The 21,338-nt window shown below is 57.0% G+C and overlaps 1 protein-coding gene and 1 non-coding gene across 10 annotated transcripts in view; both read right to left on the bottom strand.

Annotated features, from left to right (window-relative positions):
* TRPM2 (transient receptor potential cation channel subfamily M member 2) overlaps positions 1-21,338 on the bottom strand; it is a 51,016-nt gene that overhangs the window by 1,635 nt on the left and 28,043 nt on the right. For 6 of the 9 annotated variants that reach the window (XM_044947600.2, XM_044947610.2, XM_044947593.2 and 3 more), the window contains 20 exons: positions 18,643-18,810; positions 17,311-17,440; positions 16,997-17,142; positions 16,046-16,158; positions 15,459-15,672; positions 14,856-14,974; positions 13,970-14,102; positions 13,349-13,520; positions 10,878-11,061; positions 9,658-9,839; positions 9,304-9,436; positions 8,544-8,631; positions 8,295-8,382; positions 7,535-7,692; positions 6,846-6,922; positions 6,562-6,663; positions 3,624-3,710; positions 3,086-3,191; positions 1,560-1,661; positions 268-384 (listed from right to left, as the gene is read on the bottom strand). In XM_044947600.2, coding sequence (XP_044803535.2) covers positions 268-384; positions 1,560-1,661; positions 3,086-3,191; positions 3,624-3,710; positions 6,562-6,663; positions 6,846-6,922; positions 7,535-7,692; positions 8,295-8,382; positions 8,544-8,631; positions 9,304-9,436; positions 9,658-9,839; positions 10,878-11,061; positions 13,349-13,520; positions 13,970-14,102; positions 14,856-14,974; positions 15,459-15,672; positions 16,046-16,158; positions 16,997-17,142; positions 17,311-17,440; positions 18,643-18,810 — 2,619 coding nt within the window. The other 3 variants (XM_006060794.4, XM_044947612.2, XM_044947614.2) reach the window with 3 other exon arrangements.
* Positions 1,622-1,662, bottom strand: LOC112587437. The gene has a single exon (XR_003111932.1). It is a non-coding gene; the product is annotated as a Z6 small nucleolar RNA (small nucleolar RNA).

The raw sequence follows: 21,338 nt of genomic DNA, 5'->3' as shown, positions 1-21,338 counted from the left end.
ATGAACCAGCCTCACCTGGGCATGAGCCCAGAGGCCCAAGGGTCCCCCTCTGCCCCACCCACCTGCTGCTGCCCTCTGGCCTCTCCTGGCTGCCCCCCCAGACCCTCTGGTACAACTCAAACCCCACAGCCCCCTTCTCTGGTCCTGGCCAGCTCTGGCCCCAAGCCAGGGAACCCCTCAGACCCCTCCCTGCAGACCCCAGGACCTCTCCAGAGCACTGATGGCCCCAGCCCCTGTTCCTCCAAGCCTGAAACCCAGGCCACGTACAGAGTTCAGCCTCTTGAGCTCCACATCGTTCTGGTCTGGGAAGTGGATGCTCACAGCCACCGTCTCGATCCAGGCATTGTCTGTGTTCCTGGGGTCATCCACGTATCCTTTGTACACCTGGGAGATAGCAAAGGTGTGATGGACCCCTGATCCCCTGGTTTTCTCCCAGAGGGAGGGCCCCAAGCCTTCTCTGGGTCTGGGCCACTGTGGGCACAGCTGTCCACCATGCCCCAGCCCCACCTGGCCTCTCCCTGCCTTGTCTTCCTGCCCCCAGCACGGCCTTCAACTTGACTGACCAATCACAGGGGGCCATGGCCTCGCTCGTCACCCTCTTGGTCTTTGGCCTGGGATCCAGACCTGCCTCAACTGCCCTTGGAAGGATTAAAAAGGACGGGTGGACCTCCAGACAGTAGGCTAAGTGAAAGAAGCCAGATACTGAAGGCCTCACGCTAAATGATTCCACTGGCAATAAATGTCCAGAACAGGCAAATCCACAGAGACAGAAGGCAGCCTCATGGGCGCCAGGGGCTGGAGGGGGGATGAAGCGGGTGACTGCTCAAGGGTACAGGCTCCCTTTTGGGGGTAACAACACATTCTTGAGCTAGACAGAGGTGGGGACCACACCAGGCTGTCTATGCACCAAACGCCACTGAACTGCTCACTTCAAAATGGCTCATTATATGTTGTTTAGATTTAACCTCAACAAATAAAGTTTAATTATTTTTTACTAAGTAGAGAAAATAGAGACGGCGATGCTCCCTCAGGGGCTGCAGCGGACAAACCACGCAGAACTGCTGGGTTTGTAGGTCAAGCCGTAAATATCAGCAATTGCCTACTTCATCCTGAGACGCAACAGAGGCGAACCAACAACTCAGACACCCACTTGGAGGACTGCTTAAATAAATCATGGCACAGAATGTTACATGGTTGTGAAAAAGAGCAAGGTGGATTCAGAAATACAGACCTAAAACTACGGCCTTTGCAAATTCACTGAAAAAGCAAGTTATGTGCTGTGCCCAGCTATGCTCAGGGCAAGAGTGAATGTGAGCCAGACAATAGGCCTGCCCTGGCCCAGGAGCCCTCCTTGATCTCGGGAGAAAGCCCAGACAGGGAAGGAAGGCGAGGGGCCCAGAGCCAGGCCACATGGTCCCAGTTCTCCCTCCAGGAGCTGTGGGCAGTGGGCTCGGAGCAGGCTCCCCACTCGGCTCCTGCAGCCTGCCCAGCAGCCGGCACAACCACACACCCCAGGGCCCAGATGCACAGGTGGGAGCAAAGCAGAAGAGCCACCTCACCTTCATGCCCTGAGTCAGCAGGCGCTCGAAGGAAGACCATAACTCTCTTCGCAGGACCTGCTTTAGCTTCCGGGGCAGCATCTCTCCTGGCTCCCGGGAGCCCTGAGCAGAGAGGGAGGCGGGGGCAGGTGGGCAGGGTGGTTTGGGACCTGTGTCCTCTGGCCACCCACTTGGCATGGGCAGTGGGCCAGCCCCCTGGAGCCTCAGGTGGATGAGCCTCTGGCAGCAGCTGCCTCGGGGCCAGAGTGACATTGCCCAGAGCCCACTGTCCATGTCAGCCCGTGAGGCCAGGTGTCACAGCCTTTGAGGAGTACCGGGCACCATAGGGGAACCAGCACCCTGAACTCTGCCACCTGGCCACCAGCCAGAGGGCTGCGTCTCGTGTGTGTGCATCCCCACCCCACCTCCAGCCTCGGCTCCAGTGCGCTGGGCCCCTGGCCACTCCTGGAACACTCTGCCCTGGACATGGGCCTGCACCTGCACTCCCCTCTCCACCCATCTAGGGCGCCTCTCATCCACACCACATCTACTGCTCCAGCCTGGGAGACTCCCTGCCCTGCACTGCCTCGGGTGGCGGGACCTTCAGCTGTCCCTCAGGGGACACTGCTCGGAAGATGTCAAGAGAGACTGGAGAGGGAGGTTGAAGGGTGCTGGAGAATCCTCGGGGGGGAGACGGCCCAGCCTGGGCTCACCTTCCCTCACCTGGAGGGCACGGGGGTCGTGGCTGCAGGAGCCAGACCGCCCAGAGCCCTGGAATCCTGGCTGGGGTCTGAAGACCCTCAGGGGGTCTGCCCCACGCACACTCATTAACTTGCTGCCCCACCGAGTGGATGCCAGGAAAACCCAGCAGCTTCGTGCTGAGCTGGGGTAGATTATGGACTCCAGGGGCAGGCTCAGGGGAGGGGCCCCTCAGAGCTGCACGGGGACGCTGGCCTGGGACCTATGGGTGCACAGTCCTCCTGTCTGGACCTGCCTGTTCTGACCCCAGAGTAACGACAGGGTTTGGGAGAGCAGAAGGCAGACGGACAGATCAGAATCCTAGTGGTTGGGGTGCCTGGTCAGGACAGGCCCAGCAGAACACAACCCAGTTATGTCACCATGAGCTCATCAGTCCTGCAAATAGCTGCTGCCCCGAGCAGAGGGCACGTGTATGCCCCGCCCTGCCCCGAGCAACACCATCCTGCCCTCGGGGCTCAGCTCAGGCCCCAGGGCCAGGGTAGGTGCGTGCCCAAGACGCCCACCCCCAGCCCTGAGCTCTGCAGGGGCAACCCCAGCCCTGAGCCTGGTGCCTGGACCCAGCAGGTGCTCAGTCAGTGCTTACGCTCCAAAGAGCGCCTGAACCCATCTTCACAACCACCAAACGAAGAGCTAGGAGAAAGCACTCCTTCTAAGGCAAGGACCAGCCTTTGTCATTCAGAACAGGGACAGCTTCCAAGCTGTCCAGGGCAGCGGCCGCTGGTGGCTGGTGACCTGTCGGTGGCAGAGAAGGCAAACGAGTGCAGGGCCTGGGACAGCGGGGGCCTCACCCCAGGCAGCATCCAGTGCTCGGAGGGGCCATGCTTCACCACCAGCACCTCCAGCATCTTCTTGACGTTCTTCCTGCAGATGGCACCATCCAGATTCCGCCTCCAGCTGCAGAAGGATGGGAGGGGAAGGGTCAGCCTGCCCCTGCCCCCGCCCCCCCCCTGAGGAGGCCACCGGCTAGGCCACTGGCACCTGCTCCAGGGGAGAGGAACCATCTGCTCCCATAACCTCCAGTCTGACCAGAACGGGTCAGCCTTGTTGGACAATAGTTTTCTACCAAAAGCCTTAAAGAAGCCCATGCCCTGGACCTAGCCCTTCCCACTCTGTCTCTCTGGAAGTGAAGGGTGAATTGGTATGGATATTTGTCTGCGTAGTGACAAAGTCCTCCCCAAGGGGCCTCTGAAGGAGGGGACCCACAGGGAAGTGAGGCAGCCTGTGGGGAAGAAGGATTTGGGCTCTCCTGGGGGCACCCACATTCATCCCCTGCCCCACCACGCGGTGGGGAGCTGGGCGACACTGTGCTCATCAGGGGCTACTCACCAGGTGATCACAGGCTGCAGCGTGTGATTGGGGCCGAAGCAGCTGAGGTCCCCGCGGCCGCGCAGTCCCGTGCGGCCCATGGGGTTCCTGGGTAGACAGGGGTCAGCTCAGCCCACCGCCAGTGGCTGGAGACCCCAGCCAGGGCAGCAGGCAGGGGCTCTGCAGGGGCTGTGTGCCAGCTCTACCTAAAGCTGCCCTGGCTCAGGGTTCTTGGAGCCCAGGCAGCTCCCCTGGACAGGACCAGGGAGGAAGCCCAGACCAGACCCCAGAGCCCAAGGCCCCTTGACCAGGCTGGGTGACTCTGTGTCATGCACTGGGGCTGTCCACTGCAAACCCTGTCTGTTGGGGGCTCCAGGGTGGGCAGTGGCTACCTCGGGGTGGGCTGGAGAGGAAAGGGGCCTCTGGGAGCAGAAACCAGCCCCACAGCAGATGTCCCCCCAAAGAGCGCCTGACTGACCATGGTGCCGTGCCCGAGGGCCTCAGCTGGCCTGTGAGCATGCATCAATGGTCCCCCTCCTCTGCCTGTGACTCTCGGCACTGCTCTCTTCCTGCACACTGTATCCCCCTCGCCAATCCCCTCCCCTGTCCAGGGCTGGAGACGCACCTGGTCACCTCAGTTTCCCTGCCCCACTCATCTCTACCATCCCATCCTGCAGCTTATACCCCAGTGGTCACCCCTTGTTGGGGGCCAGAGTGAGGCACTCGGCCCATGGCAAAGGTCATGAGGAAGGAGGCTCGACATACGCAAAGGCAGGATCGAGCCTCAGGAGTCCCCCTGGAAATCCTTGAGCATCTACCCCCATAACCAGAGCCTGCCTACTTTACTACTTTGTGCTCTCACCTACACCTCTGACTTGCGGGGGGCTGTCCCTCACCACCTCTTTCGGAGAAGGAGTTAACTTAGAGCTCCAGTTAATAAAAACTCCTGGGCGTGACAAGAGTGTTTTAACCTACAAACTCCTCTGAAGGTTCTCTAGCCTGCCTGACAGGCTTGTCCGGCCACATGTGATTGCTCACAGCCTCCCAACCATGAGAGGCACGAGATGCTTTAAACCTTCTAAAAACAGGTTCCTTAGAAAAGTTAGAAAACCATTAGTATAAGTATAATGGGCTGATTAGAAATTGTATTGGTGAAAGGTTTTTCATTTGTTGAGCCAATGTTTGTTGCTAAGTCTCCACATCCCCTGCCCTTACACACATTAATGAATATATAGAAGAAATAAGTATTAACCTTTGATATAAATCACGTTAGACCTTAGGCTAAGTAAATTCTTTCCTTAATTAAAACCCACTACACCCTCACCCTATAGGAATGTAACTTTATTTGGGTGGCATCTGTTTTAAGAATAATCACCCCTGGAGAAATAAGTGTCCTGGTTGACTGACCGCTGTCACAGGGAGAGGGTCATAAATTGTCAGCAGGCCCCCCGGCCAGAAGATGATGTAACACCCCTAAGACCTCTGTATACATTTGTATGAAGCACCTGACTTTGATAAAAGTCAGGACTGCTGACCCTGCGTGACTTTTGCATAACATCTCAGTGTATAAAAGTAGACCATGGAAAATAAAGAATTGGGATCAGTTTCTCGAAATACTGGTCTCCCCATGTAGCTCTCTCTCTCACTCTGGCTGAGTCTCCATCTGGAGCTCGGAACCCACCAAGCTTACTAATTTTGCCTGGGCTTCTAAGATCCGACCGGGGAGGCCTCAGTGTCTCCTCTCCTTCGGGAGAACGGAAGGACGCCTGTGGCCTACGTAAGTGGTGCAAACTTCTTGTCTTGAAGTTTTATTGGTCTTCCGCGTAAACCAAGCTACTCAGCCTCTTTTCTCCACTGAATTTTCCTACTGAGCTATCCTCATTCTATTACTCTTTATACCTCTAATTAATATCTAATTGAAGCTATTGTATCCTGATCCTCGCCGATGCCGTCCCCGCTTCGAACTCCCTGGATCAGCCGGGGCTGGACCCCGGCAACCCCTCCCTGCTCCAGAACATTCCCAGGGCCCACCACCCACCTCCTCGCACAGGCAATTTCCCTCAACAACCGCCTGCTCCTTGGGGTCTCCAAATCCCAGCTGACTGTGATCCCGTCCCCGGCCTCCGCCCTGGTGGTGCAGCCTCCCCAGCGACCCTCAGACCCCAGGCCAGCACACGGTAGGCATCCACCAAGTGCCTGCTGGGCCTGACGCCACAGGTCCCCTTTCATCTCTATGCTGATTCCACACCTGTGCAGTGGGGCATACTGCCCTACAGCACAAGCCTGGAAATGTAAGCCCAGCAGCCCTTTAACATTGCCCCTGCTTTACTCTCACAATGGGGTCCACGTTTTACCCTCTTTCTACACCTCAGGAATGGAGGTCCTAAAAGTTGTGTCAGAGAACCGGGGCACAGTGCCCGGGCCAGCAGGGCCAGTTCACAGTCCCCACCCCTCCACACGTGTCCAGGGAGACTGCCAAGTGTGGGCCTCCAGGGTTGGTAGAAAGTACTTTATGTTGATGTTTCTTTCTTCCATACTTTGTTTATTTTTATCAGAAAAATTTAAATCAACCCTGAAAGTTCATTGGAAGGACTGATGCTGAAGCCGAAGCTCTAATACTTTGGCTACTTGATGCAAAGAGCTAACTCATTAGAAAAGACCCTGATGCTGGGAAAGATCGAGGGAAGGAGGAGAAGGGAAGCAGAGGATGAGATGGTTGCATGGCATCATCGACTCAATGGACATGAGTTTGGGCAAACTCCAGGAGATAATGAAAGACAGGGAAGCCTGGCATATTGTAGTCTATGGGGTCCCAAAGAGTTGGACATGACTGAGAGACTGAACAACAAATCAGAAAAACACCAACTTTGCTGGAGAGGAAGCCTGACCCCAGAAGGAAAACTGCAGATGTGGCTGAGGAGGGCTGGAGAAGGGCTGGAGCGGGGGGCGGTACACTCACAGAGGGAGCCCATCCCGCACTGTGTAGACTCCATGGAAGCTGCGCCGGTCCACTGGTCCGTCCACCGCATTGTAGCTGATCCTGGACAGAGGTTCCAGGGCACTGGAAGGGAGAGGAGAGGTCACATCCCCAACAGAGATGGCGGGAGGCAGAGTGGCCACAGTGACCCCTCGTCCACCACGGGGCTCCTCCAGCCACAGGCGACCCCAGCCACATGCCTCCCAGCATGTCCCAGCCCCCACGGAGGATGGGGTGCCCATCCAGGCAGGAAGCAGGGTACTCACTCCCCCACGGGGTCCACCAAGTCCTTGTCCTTCCTGTCGGCCGTGTAGAAGGGCGGGTTGTACATGAGGAACTCCGTCTGCGGGACACAGGGACTCAGACGGTCACCACCCCAGGCTGGCCGTCACCCAGGACAGCTGACTGCAGAGCTCTGGGAGGGCCCAAAGGACACGGAAGTCCGAGCTGGGCTGATCTCAAGACACACACACCTAGGTCAGCCATGGTCGAGGGGAGTCTCCCCAGGCGGGAGTACGGGGGGCTAGGCTGGACTCAGAAGGAGGAGTCCCCTGGCAGAAACTGGGGAGGAGTGACAGCCCGGGATGTGCCAGGAAAACCAGAGAGAAGGCCTGGGCAGGGGCAGGGGGGGAGCACACCCCTAGGCCTCCTCCTTCGCTCCCTCTCACTCTCCACCTCCATCCTCCCCAGAATTCAGAAAGGGGATAGGGGCTGTCCTCTGAGGACGGGGGCTTGAGGACAAGTGGGGCAGTGGACCCTGTGTGGATAGCAGCCCAGTGTCCAGGTTCATGGCCCAGCTTTACCCCTCAGGTCTCGTGGATCACGCTTCCCTCTTCATCTGTCCCTCATGGCCCTTCGAGGCTGCAGTAGGCTCAGCCACCCTGGGGCCCAGACCACTTCCCCCAGGACACTGGGCCCCTGCAGCCTGGTGGGTGAGGCCAGGACAGGCACTCACCTTCCAGGGCACCTTCTCGTTGGGCACCGGGAATCGCAGGACAGAGCAACTTGGGTAGAGCAGGTGCCGGGCATTCACGTGGTAGGTGTCACCTGGGTCCTCTGCCTTTGATCCACTGTCCAGCTCAGGGTCCCACCCCACTGAGGCCTTCTGGGGTGCTGGGAATGGGGACAGGGACAGGGCCACCCTCTGAGGTCCTTTCCCCCAAACTTCCGGGCCGCCTCCACCTCCCTGAGCCCAGTTTGAAAGTCAGCCACAAAGACAGCACCCTCCCCAGGGTTCCCATCACTGCAGCCCAGGAGGACCAAGGCCTGGGCTCAGGCCCCCGTTGCCTGGGGTAGCTCCCAGCTGAGCTCTTGGTAATCAACATGATGCACAAGCCCTTCCAGAAGCCTGTCCGGATGAAAGGGCAGATGGCTCCTTTGGGGCCAGCAACAGCCCAGGAGGGTTGCTCATAACCATCTCTTGGCGGGCTGCAAATCGGAGCAAAGACATGCTTTCTGTCACCCAGTCAAAGTGACTGGGTCTCGGGTCTGCTGGACCTGATGCACACAGGGAGGTCAGGGGGCCTGGGACAGGCTACCTCTGGAATTCCCCAGCCTGGTCAAGCCGGGGGACTTGGCCACACTCAGCACATGTAGCCGTGGGGTGTGTCAAGCATCCCAAGGTGCTGGGGCTGCTCCTCTCCACTCCACAGACACCCAGACAGAAAAGAGCACAGGTGGGTAGATACCAGCCACTGGCACAGCCACCCACTCACCCAGAGTGGGGACACCTTCTTCTGAGCCAAAGCCACTGTCCCTCAGGGCCTTCACAATCCAGTGCAATGCTGTGGCTGTCTGAGCCACCTGGAACGCTCGTTCAAAACAAGATTGGTCAATAGGTGCCCGCACACGGGATGCCCAGCTCCCCACCCCCTCTTCCCCAGACAGCCACCCAACACCTGGGGCTTGGCCAGAAGGGCCATCGGAACCGTGCCCAGAAACAGAGGTCCCAGCCCGGAGCCCACCTGCTCCTCCAGGGAGGCCAGTCTCTGCTCCACAGCGCCCGACTGCTTCAGATGTGCCATTTCCAGCAGGCGCACCATGGAATCCACCCTGCAAGAGGACACAGCTGAGGCCCGCGGCCTTCCAGGGGTCTGCGTGTGAGTGGAGAGAGCCTGGTGCCCTTTGCAGGTTGGCAGCTTATCACATCCAGCAGCACAGGCTCCTTCGGCTCTAGTTTCAGGCTTCTTGATTTGAAAGGTTACACTCTACGGTTTCATAGAGAATGAGCACCGCCTAGTGGCCCAGGGGAAGATGGGCCACCAGAGATGCCCCAGGCTCACAGGGCCACCTGACAGCCCCAGGGGTGTGGCCGGGCCAGAGGGGCAGGTGTGCAGAGCACACACACCTGGTTCCTCACCTCAATATGCCTACAGGCTGTCAGTCACAAACTCAGGAAGGACAGAGCGGCCTCTGGGCAGAGGAGGGTACGCTGCCTCCGGGTACCAGTGGGGACTTTGGAAGGAGGAGGGGACACTGTGGTTTCGGAAATGTTTGCTGGTTTTGGTCTTAGTTTGCTACAATGTAGGAATTGCACCCAAGTGGGCCTATGTGTTCATAGGAAGAACACTTCCACAGCCAAGATCCATCCAAACACCCCGGTCTTTTCCCCCGGCGTTTCTAAGCCGCCTTCTCCCAGAGCCTCCTGCTCCACAACAAAGTGACAGGCATTTCAGGGACCACAGGGCTGCAGTGTCAGCCCTGCCAAGATCCCCGGCCCCGTACTTGTCACTGACGTCCTGGATCTTCTGCTCCGGCCTCTGCTTCTGCTGGAACTGCTGTTCCTGCAGGTAGTTCTCCTTCAGGTAGATCTCCCAGGACAGGAGGGCCGCCTCCTCTGTCTTCTCTAGCTTGTTCTCTGTCCGGGGAGGGGAGCCTCTGACCCACTGGGGGCCCCGCAGGGAGTGGCGGAGGAGCCCACCCACGCCCAAACCCCAGTGGGCTGGCGGCAGTCCGGGGGCCTGAGAGGACTGCATGTCCCCTCCCCCACCCCGAGCTTCCGGGATGCTCAGAGGAGCTGCCCCCCGATCCCGGCTGCACCCCAGACGCGGCTCTGGGGACGAGGGAGGGACAACTTACTGAACTGCTTATGCCGCTCAGCAGGGATCTTCAGCATGACCCTCTTGATGATGAGGTGCAGGTGGCTGAGGAGGATGAAGGGGGGCGGCGCGGGGGGCCTGCCCTGGTACTCCTCAATCAGGTCGTGGCGCTGGAACTTCCAGATCTGGTCCGTGTGCTCCTGCACCTGCTGGAAGGTGTAGCTGCAGGGGGCGGGGAGCACTGGTTACCAGGAGCACGGGCCACGCAAGCTGGGTTATGCACAACCGTGTCGTTGCCTGAGTGTGCGCCGTGACTGCCCACAAAGGCACGCCAGGGAGGGCGACCGGGACACAGGAAAGGCAGCTGAGCACCCTGGGGGCCCAGAGGAGAATGAAGAAAGACCTAGATTTTAGAGCCCATAAACCTTGCTAGAGAACAAAACAGACCCTCATGTGTTGGGAGATGGATGGTGTCCTGTACTGGACCCTAAAAGGGTCTGATTCCCCCGAATCTGACAAACAGAAGAGACAGTGTCTTCAACAGGCTGACATGCTCGTTCTCCACACCCTGTGTCTCATGCGGGTGGAGGTCAGCTGGCCCGGATCCCTGACAGAGGTCCTCGGAGGAGGGGAGGGAGGCTGGGCAGGGCTGAGACACAGCCGCTGCCCGCCGGGCCTCTGGCCTCTGTCTATCACAGCCCAGCACTGGGGCAGGGTCTCTCACTGTTCAGAGCACACGGAAAATCAGCAAGTGGCGACCTCATCACCCTAGCTGATGAAGAGAAGAGAAACAGTGCCCAAACTGGCCACAGGTCCCAGGGGCTCTTCTGCAGAGGCCGGGAGGGGCCTGAGGGGGTGGCAATGCCCTGAGCCACAGGGTCGGCCTCCTGGGCACCACAGTCAGGGCCGGCCCTATGCGCCTGCTTTACATGGAGAGCAAAGACAGGTCGTCTTGCCTCACAGGATTCTTAACAAGTGTGACACACACACCTCCACCCCCAAAGATGACCTCAGCTAAGTCGCTGCCCCTCATCCACCTCCCTCTGCTGGGTGGGAGGAGTGAGACTTCAGTGCCCCTCCCCATGGTCTCTGAGCACAGGGCCCGTGGGCTGCCCCCCAACAGTTGTGCCCAGGTTGGATGCCACGATCACCAGGTCAGCCCGGGCTGAGCCAGGTCCTGGGTCCCAGGCTCCACACCATCCACACCACCCTGGGGGCGGGGGCAGGCAGCAGGGCGTGTACCCCGCACGTGGCACTCACTTGAACATGGCGATGAGCAGGTTGAGCAGCAGGATGTTGGCGAAGAGCAGGTAGAGGCAGAGCAGAAGGACAGTCAGCCACTCGGGGAACATGGGCTCCTGCCGCGCCTGGTCGATCTCGGGGCACTTGGGCTTGTAGGGGTCCGTGCCATCGGGGCTGCACTGGTCTGGTTTGAAGTTCACGCCTGGGTCGGGATGAGGGGGCAAGTGAGTCCAGAAAGCCATGTGGAGTCACAGGGGCCCTTGGGCAATGACCTCACTGGCCTGGAGCCCCGCACATCTGGGTGACCTCAGCTGTCAGCTCAAGCCCGAGGGAAGCCAGAAAGGGCTGACCATCTACACCAAGCATCCTCACGGGCAGGAAGTCCCACTGCCAGGAAAGCCCAAGAACCAGACCTGCGCTCCAGGCTGGCACATGCCTCCCTGGGATCCAGGCACCCCACCAGGGCACTTCCTGGGGGTGTGTCATCCACAGGAGGGACTATGTCATCTAAGTCACAGGTCCTAACCCTGGGAGCAGAATGTGGCAGGAAAGACGTCAAAGAGAAAATGAACAACTGTCGTAAAGAAAAGGGAGACATCAGAAAGGAAAAGTGCTGCAGAGGCAACATTTCTATATGGAACATGTGACTAGAAACCAAAACACAGCTCCACATTTGCAGAAAAGTAAAGGATACATAATATTACAAAACATAACTGTATACTCGGCGTTTAAAAATCTGTAAGATAAGGGCTTCCCTGGTGGTCCAGTGGTTAGTAATCTGCCTTGCAATGCAGGGGACATGGGTTCAATCCCTGGTCCAGAAAGATTCCACATGCCTCTGGGCAAGTAAGCCTGTGTACTAAAACCACAGAAGCCCCCACACTCTAGAGCCCGTGATCCACAATGGAGGAAGCCAACACAGTGAGGAGCCCACGCACTGCAGCCAGAGAGTAGCCTCCACTCATTCTGTCTAGAGAAGGCCTCGTGCAGCGATGAAGACCCAGCACAGCACTCAAGACCCAGCACAGCCAAAACTAAATCCTTAAAAAAGACATCCAGATTGGAAAGGAACAAGTATTTGCGGGTGACATGATCATAGCAAATCCCCCAAAAGGCACCTAAAAACTATTAGAACTAATAAAGAAGTTCAGCAAGGTTTCAGAATACAAGTTCAATATACAAAATATAGTGTTTTTCTATACAGTAAACAATCCAATTAATAAAACAATTCTACTTACAACAAGCATGAAAAAGAATAAAAACATTTAGGAGTAAATTTAACAAAAGAAGTACAACTTATATGATGAAAAATAAAATATGCTATGGAAAGAAATTAAAGATCTAAATAAGTGGAAGAAACCCCCATGTTTATAATCAAAATCCTGGATGTCTTTTTTGGAGAAATTGATTAGATCACCTGAAAATTCATGTGGACCCAAGGGACCCAGAGGCCAAAACAATCATGAAAAAAAAGAACAAAGCTGAAGGACTCACACTGGCTAGGACCATGGTGCTGGCACCCGGATAGACACATGGTTAATAGGAATAGAACAGATAAACCCTTTTGTTAACAGTCAACTGATTTCTGGGTCAGGAAGATCCCCTGGAGGAATTAAATATGGATAACAATACAGATGACTTGAAAACATTACACTGAATAAAAGAGGCAAGACAAAAAAGACTACATATCATATGATCCACTTTATGTGAAGCGTCCAGAAAAGGCACCTTCTACCCTGATGCTGGGGAAGCGTGAGGGCAGGAAAAGGGAGACAGAAGATGAGATGGTTGGATGGCATCATCGACTCGATGGACATGAATCTGAACCAGCTCCGGGAGACAGTGAAGGACAGAAAAGCCTGGTGTGCTGCAGTTCATGGGGTTGCAAAGAGTCCAACACGACTTTGCTACTGAAAAACACCATCAACGATAGAGACAGTAGACGACAGGTCACCTGCGTTTGGGGGGCGGGGGTGACTACTAAAGGGTATAGGGCGACTTTTGGAACAAGCGTTCTAAAATTAGATTCTGTAAATATACTAAAAACCATGAAAGTGACCACTTTTTACAGGAGAGTTTTATGGTATGTGAATTAATCTCAATGAAGCCATGACAGAGAACAAACTCTATGTTCTCTCCACTCAGAAAAAGAAGACTTATGTCTGACTGCAGTGGGAGGAACAGAAGGAATCAGGTGGTATTTAATGGGGGCAGGGGGGCGGTGTCAGCTGATGCCCCAGGCCACATCCCCGACCCACTTTGATCTCCCCGCAGCTGCGAGGTACAGCCCAGCTGCGGCCAGCTGATGCCTGCCCCACTCAACTGATGGGCCCCCAAGCGCACCCATCTCTTCCTTCAGGAGCCACGGTCCCAGGCAGTGCTGAGCGAGTGGGATGTGCCCAGTCCTCCCCTCCTCCCACTTCTGTGACCCTGGAGGAACCCCACAAGGGTGGCACCTCCTTTTCCACAGCTGTCAGGGCCCCTCCTACCGTCAATGTAGGTTGGCAGCTGCCCGAAGATGGTGAGATACGAGTGGTAGATGGCCCCCCGGAAGATCCACTCCACCCGCCTCTCGTTGTGGATGAGGATGGCCTGCTTGGCCACCCCGAAGGACACGACCCACACGGCCAGCAGGAAGAGGAAGAAGAAGACGTCCTTCATCTGTGGGAGGGGGGCACCAGTTGCAGCCACACCACCCCACACTGTCCCTGCCCACAGGAGGGTCCCCAAGTGCCCTGCAGTGGATGAGACTCCATCAACCCTTACAGCATGGCTGCATGGAGCCAGGAGCTTCAGGGGACAGCCTAGAGGGGTGCTGGTCACCCCATGAGGAGTAGGAAGGGTCATGACCATGCCCCAAGAAGGGGAGCAACAGGAGCTATAACAGGGATCAGGAATGAGCTGTGGCTATCAGGGAAGGCTGCCTGGAAGAGGCAACATACAGGCAAGACCCGAGACAGGCACGCTAGGGTGTGGAAGCAGAGTGGTGACTTGGGGTCCTGTGGGGTGTGCTGTGCCCCGGGGCGCCTCAGGCCCCCCTTACCATCGCTCCAGAGTGCTTCAGAGCCCCCCTTACCATCCACCCTGGAGTGCATTGGGCCCCCTCTTACCATCCGCTTCACGATGATAATCTTGGGCCCCAGCGTCTTGCTGATGGTGAAGATGTGCATGAGCCGCAGGCAGAACATGGTGAAGTCCAGGGAGAGGATGATGCGCCCGGTGTACAGCAGCGAGGGCATGAGTCTGCACGGGAGCAGGGCCTCAGCTGGCCACCCTGGCCTGACCCCAGCCCTCTGCCCAGCTGCACCGGGCCCCTGCCCAGCTGCCCCGGCCCGTGAACAGCCTGACAGGGAGCAGGGCCTCAGCTGGCCACCCCAGGCCTGGCCCCAGCCCCCTGCCCAGCTGCCCCGGCCCCATGAACAGCCTGACAGGGAGCAGGGCCTCAGCTGGCCACCCCAGGCCTGGCCCTAACCCCCTGCCCAGCTGCCCTGGCCCCATGAATAGCCTGACAGGGAGCAGGGCCTCAGCTGGCTGCTCCAGGGCTGGCCCCAGCCCCATTGTGACCCCAGACCCCAAAGCACTAAAACTGGGTGTAAGTTCAGAGGCAGAGCCTCCAGGAGGGTTCGGAAGCCCAGCCTCAGGCAGAGAAGCTGGGCCTTGTGGGCGTCCTGGGAAGCACCAGGCTGGCCCAGCCCCTCCTGCTCATGAAGGGGTCACGCAGGGCAGACATGTGGCCTTGATGGGCTGTAGAGATGTCAGGGCCCCCGGCTGGGATGCAGACACTCCCACCAGACAGCTCCCCATGATGACAGAGCCCACGTCTCTGCCCCAGCTCCTCCCTGTCCCCGCGTGGGCAGGGCACCCTTGGCACAGACATATCCAGAGAGGTGCTGAAACCGCAAGGGAGCCCCAGCTCACAGCCTCACCCAAGCCCAGCCCTGTGGGGGCTGTTCCTTTGATGGGACAGGAGGGCCACCAGGAGGGGAGGCCACTCACCGGCAGGTCAGCCCCACAATGAAGAGCAGGATAGCGCACACGTCCAGCTTGTTCCAGTAGTCATTGAAGTACACGAGCACCGCCTTCCGCAGCCCACTCCCATCAGGGTCATAGAAGAGCTGGAGGGGGGAGCAGGGACATGTGGGGCTGTGGGTCATCCTTCTCAGTTCCCCACCAGCAAACCGGCACCACTTCCTGGGCAGCTGAGAGTCGGGGAGGGGCTGCTGGCAGGAGAGGTGGCCCCCGCTGAGCCCAGCTCCTCTCCCAAGAGGGGACCCCCACATTTTGCAGTGTCCTTCACAGGGGAGCCAGGGACTCACAAAATCCAGGACACCACTCAGTGATGTCACCCTTGGGGTGATAAGAGAGAGTTTCAAGCAAAAACCAATGCCTTGAGGGGGTCGGGTGGAGGAGGAGCAAGGGTGGGAGCGGCTGGCAGACCACAGGCCGCACTTTCTGAGGGGCCTCGCCCGGCTCTCAGTGCCCACGTGGGGCTCACTGTGCATGGCATGGGGTCAAGGGCCAACGTGAGAAAGTGACCGAGCCCAGGATGCTCCTGGGGGTAGGAGGGTCCGCAGGTGGAGTGGGAGCGGGCTGGCCCACCTGCCGCAGCTCCTCGCACGCCAGGGAGAAGAGCCAGACGTAGATGAGGCACTCGCAGCTGGAGGGCTGGGGCTGGAAGTCCACCATGAGCACGTAGGCAAACAGGCAGAGGAAGGCGAAGTAGGACAGGATGTTCATGTGGAAGACGACCACGGGCGCGCTGAAGAAGGCGCGGACGCGGGCCAGGCACCTGTCTGCCGGCAGCTCCCGGTTCCTGCGGAAGACACGGGCAGGGGAGACCACGGCCGTGAGGGGCCAGCTCAGCCATGGGTCACACCACAGAAGGGAGGCCCAGGACTTGCGGCTGGCCACCCACCCTTCACGCATGGCTATGGTACAGGCCCGGCCAGATGGCCCTTCAGAGAGGTCCCCAAAGGGCCCTCGGGTTCCTTTAGGGCTATCAAAAAATCCTCAGGCCATGGTGGGACTCGCCCCCGGTGGATACTGGGTGACGGCAGTTCTCACCCCTCCCCAGCGCGAATCCCCTCCATCCTGGGACCAGTGGCAGCAGTGAACACACCCAGAGGGGGCATTTGGGAAGGGAGGTCTGGCCCCAAGCCCCAGTGGCCCTGCAGCCGGGCCGGCACCTGAAGGAGACGAGGCCAGTGTAGAGCAGCGGGAAGACCAACATGCACAGCACCAGGCGCCAGAGTCCATTGTCCACGCTGAGCTGGCCCCACCACACCTTGGTCAGGTAGGCCTGCGGACAGAGGGCGGGTTTCAGGGCGATGGGCTCCCCACCCGCCCTAACCCTGTGCTCCCTGAGACTCCTGAGGAGGAGCGACTCTGCAGGCTCAAGCACGGCGCTCCACCAGGCCCACAGGTGACGAGACAGGCAGCGCAGTGGGCAGCTCTGATCCAGTCCTGAGTCTGACAGCCCAGAAAGAGGCTCTGGGGGCAGGACCGGGCTCTCCCAGGCCAGAAAGTGGGGCTCAAACCCTGAGCCAGGCTCTGTCCCCCTGCCCCACTCTCACCAGCTGGCCCCCGAGTTCTCCCTGGGGTGGGCGGTGTGGGCAGAACTCCTCCCCACCAAGCCCCTGGGATCCAGCATGGCCAACTCAGCATGTGGTGACAGGATGAGGCTGTGCTCCAAGGAAGCGCCAGGGCTCTGAGGGGCCCCCCAGTGCACTACATGTCTCATGTCACCAAGGCAACGCCAGAGCGTCCTGCACTTGCTGCTCCAGGAGGATGCCCCGCCGCCTCCATGTATCCCTCCTGAGACCCCAGGTAGCAGGGGTGGGGGGAGCTGAGGCCTGGCCCTGGAGACCTACTGGGGGCTCCTAGGTAGGGACATCCATCCAGCGCAGAGGTGAGCCACTGCCTTCACAACTAACCACGCGCTCTCACTCAGCATCAGCTCTCTCTTCGGCAAACAGTGAGGAGAGGGTGTGCCTGTCTGCAGCAGGTGACCGATGGCCAGCACCATCCCTGGGTCCCCACAGGACCCGACATGGTGACCTCCTGTGCTATCCACGTGCACAGGAGGCTGCATCCGCCCCTGCAGCGCCAAGGCAGGAAGGAGGCCCCCAGAACATCACCTGGATGCCCCCGTGAGACACGAACTTCATGTCCTTGGCCTCCAGGGCCAGCTGCAGGCAGGTGGTCCTGCCCCAGGTCTCCGACACACGGACCAGCAGCTTCTGAGCCCTCTCCTCATTCTGCCGATAGCACTCAGTGAAGACCCCTGGATGGGAGAAGGTCTCGTCACAGCAGCCGGATCCTCACCAGGGGGAGCTGCAGACAGTGGTGGAGCAGGGCCCCTCCAGACAGCACAGTGCGCACAGGGATGGGGCAAGGACCCCAGGGTCACCCATGAGGGCCCGGGTCTGAGGCTGTGGCCTCAGAAGCTCACCAATGGCTCTCTGTTCATACTCGTCCGCGAGCACCAGCATCTCCTCCAAGCTGTCCGTGTCCTCCTCCTCCTTGGACAACTCCTTTAGGATCTTGCTGCAGGCCAAGGCTGCCGCGATGCAGTCCTGGCTCTGGGTACCCAGGGGAACCACCATGAGGCTCTGGATGGTCCTGCCCGGGGACCCCCAACATGCCACCACCCAGGCTGATGAGAGCAGAGGCCCTGAGACAGCACAGGCTGCGGGGCGAGGACTCAGTGTGGCTCCTTCCACATAAACCTCCGGGCTCACCCCAGGTCACATGCAAGCCCTGCTGGCAGTCAGTCTCCTGCACAGGCCAGGCAGCACCCTTGCTCCCCCAGAACACAGACTGGACACAGGCACTCAAACAGCCCTGCTGGCAAAAGGCCCAGAGCTCTCTAGGCATCTGGTCAACCCCACTCAAGGAGCGCTCCGAAAGAGGAGAAACAAGGACCTGGCCATCACATGGCCCTGTCCAAGGCCAGGGGCCTCACCCTCGGTGGCACCCCCAGTCCCAGGCACCAGAGTGGGCCAAGAGAATCTCACAGGAGGCTCTCAATACTCAGCCCAGAGGCCCTGGGTCTGAAGGCAGCACTGGCCTGGGTAGGGGTTGGTGTCAGAGCCTGGAAACCTGAGTTTGGTTTTTCTGGCCAATAAGCCCCACTGGGCATACTTGAGGCCACAGTCGGGCCAACTCTGTTGCCCACCCCCTCCCCCAAGCACCTTGGGAGAGGGTGTACCTCCAAGAACCTTGGTGAGGGCTGGGGGGGAGCGGTGGTCGCCAGAGCCTCTGACAAGACCCTGAGGAAGCTGGCTCTGAGAGCAGCCTGGATATGCTGGCTCAGAAAAGCAAGGCCTCTCTGAGAAAAATTATGAAACTTTACTTTCCTGTTAAGAGGAAAGCCAGCTTGAAATAAAGGAAAACCATGAGGGGAGTCCTGGCCTGCAGTGTTCTGCTTCTTAGGGAGCCACCTAGCCAGTCCCTGCCATGGGTGATAAAGCCCCATGCGGGTCCATTGACCGGGAGCTGCCCGGCCAGTCCCCTTCATTGAAAATGAAGCCATACTCAGGCCCAGTTACCAGGAGCCGCCCAGCTGACTGGTGGGAGTTTCCAGACAGCCCAGCAACAGCCTGGGGCGATGGCATCTGGGAAGCGCCCATCTTAGCAACAGATCATGCCTGAGCCCCCCAGCCATCAATGCGAAGAGAAGCGGCCCCTCCAGGGGTGGCACGTGCCTACAGAGTCCACTGCCACGGGCAGCCATGCAGCTGGAGCCCTGTCACTGGTCCACTGAGAGTGGCAGTCTGCTGACCTGAGCCCAGATGATTTCTGCCAGCTCCCGGCGGTTCTGCACGATGGCCCAAATGAGAAGATCACGGACTGGATCTATGTTGAAGGTAGCTTGGCCTGATGAATGCTTATACGAGGACTGGGGATTCTCTCCCTGCACCTGTGAGCAGTGGACAGTCAGCGCCCCCACCTGGGGAGGGGGACACATGTTGAAGGTGCAGGACCTGAGCTCAGCCCCACTATCCTTGGAGGAGGAGCCCTGAAAGCCGCTTTTCCAACAGCACTCAGATGGTTCTCATGAACACTCATGTACACTGGGGTTTCTTAAGCACCACTCTGGAGACATGAAGAAACACCCAGAAAGTGCAATGCTCAGTTACCACCCACATCATTTGTAGGCCCCTGCTACTCGCCAGGCATCCCAACGTTCCTTAGTCTTATGTGATAGCATCAAAATCTTTTTCTATGAAGTAAAATTCTAAGGAAAGTGAAAGTGAAGTCTCTCAGTCGTGTCCAACTCTTTGCGACCCCATGGACGGTAACCTACCAGGCTCTGAGGTCCACGGGATTTTCCAGGCAAGAATACTGGAGTGGGCTGCCATTTCCTTCTCCAGGGGATCTTCCCAACCCAGGGATCGAACCCCCACCTCCTGCATTGCGGATAGACGCTTTACCGTCTGAGCCACTAGGGGGAGCCGAAAATTCTAAGACAGTCTGTTAATAGATTCATGCTGTGACCTCTTCAAGGGAACCTGCAATGTCTCCTGCAGAGAAGACCAGCAAGAAAGACCAGACAGACAGAGCCACATGTGAGTGGGAGGGCTCTGGCCCCAGACACACTCAGTCTACAGTGACAAAGTCTACAGTGATTCCAGGCTTCCTGGCCCATCTGTAAACAAACACATCCTCAGACAAGTCCATCCTCTGGAAGCAATTCCCAGAGAACACGTTTCCCACATCACACACAAAACTACACTTTAAGTGATTTCAGAAATCATCTGAAGGCTCATCTTTATGAAAAGAAAAAAAAAGAAAAATTAATTCATCTTCTTAAATTACAGACATGGTTCAATATGAGCTTCCTCTTGGGACTTTCATAAGCACTTTCCAACTAGGCATCTTAAATATACTGGAATCAAGAAAACTAGAACCATGAATGTACAGAACCAAGCCATAGCCACTTCAGTCTCAGGGGTTTGGCACAGCTCACCTAGGACAATGGGCAGATTTGCAAGCCTGAAGAAAGTACATAATTTTCTAGCAGGAAGAAAACAAAATCACTGTGATCTGAGAAGAGACAGGAAACCTAAACATCAGGACCATCAGGAAAGAAAAATAGAAAGTTATCAGAGTTACTACCCAAAAAGGCACTGGACTCCCAGGGGATTCTGCTGAGTGTATAAGAGGCAGTGAACTCCAGCCACATAAACTGCCCCAGGGCAGAGAAAGAAGAAACTCTTCCCAGTGTTTTTACAAAGCTAACATAAAATTGATACCAGAACCTGACATATACAACTCTCCCCAAATAAAACGACAATTAAAGACAACATTCTGATGCGCTAAGTCCTTTCAGTCTGATTCTTTGCGACCCCATGAACTGTAGCCTGCCAGGCTCTTCTGTCCATGGGATTTTCCAGGCAACAGTACTAGAGTGGGCTGCCATGCCCTCCTCCAGGGGATCTTCCAGAAGCAGGGGTTGAACCAACGCCTCTTACATCTCCTGCTTTGGCCGGTGGGTTCTTTATCACTAGTACCACTGCAAACCCCTAAAAAAACGTTGGGAATCCAGCATCGGATTAAATACATGTTACTCTGAAATCAAGTTGAGATTCAAAATAGGGATAAAAAAGAATAATGACTTATAACTCACCAAGTTCATATGTCAAAGAAGAAGAGTATTTCAACTTCTCAGAAGGCATCTGACAAAATTCAGCCCTGAGGTGTCATTTGTAAAACCTTATTGAATCTTGAGAGGAGTTTCACTCACATAAATATACCACAGATGCCAGCATTACATTTAATGCTTGGAAACTTCAGGATCCTCATCAAATAAAGATTCAGACTAGAAAACCCCTCCTATTAAAACCCCTCCTAGACGCCACACATGTGCGTCTCACGCAGACACAGATGAGCTATGTCAACCTGGCCACATAGACCTGGCCACATAAACACCAATGGTGTGAGCAGGGCTCAGGGGAAGGGGCACAGGGGACAGCATTTTCCCGCATAATTTTTTGTACTGTTGGAAGTTTTTAGAAAGGGAGCTCCTGGACTGAATTGTGTCCACCACTTTCACATGCTGAAGCCCCAACCCTAATGTGACTGTATTTGGAGATGAGACTTTACACATGGGCTGGATGAAACAGCTGGAATCAAGACTGCCAGGAGAAATATCAACAACCTCAGATATGCAGATGACACCTCCCTTATGGCAGAAAGAGAACTAAAGAGCCTCTTGATGAAGGTGAAAGAGGAGAGTAAAAAAGTTGGCTTAAAACCCAACAGTCAAAAAACTAGGATCATGGCATCTGGTCCCATCACTTAATGGCAAATAGATAGTTTAATAATGGAAACAGTGACAGACTTTATTTTCTTGGCCTCTGAAATCACTGCAGACAGTGACTGCAGCCATAAAATTAAAAGATGCTTGCTTCTTGGAAGAAAAGCTATGACAAACCTAGACAGCTTACTAAAAAGCAGAGACATTACTTTGCCGAC

This window comes from Bubalus bubalis, chromosome 1, assembly GCF_019923935.1.
Source record: "Bubalus bubalis isolate 160015118507 breed Murrah chromosome 1, NDDB_SH_1, whole genome shotgun sequence".
Classification (NCBI taxonomy): Eukaryota; Metazoa; Chordata; class Mammalia; order Artiodactyla; family Bovidae; genus Bubalus; species Bubalus bubalis.
This window is presented reverse-complemented; position numbering and strand designations above follow the sequence as displayed.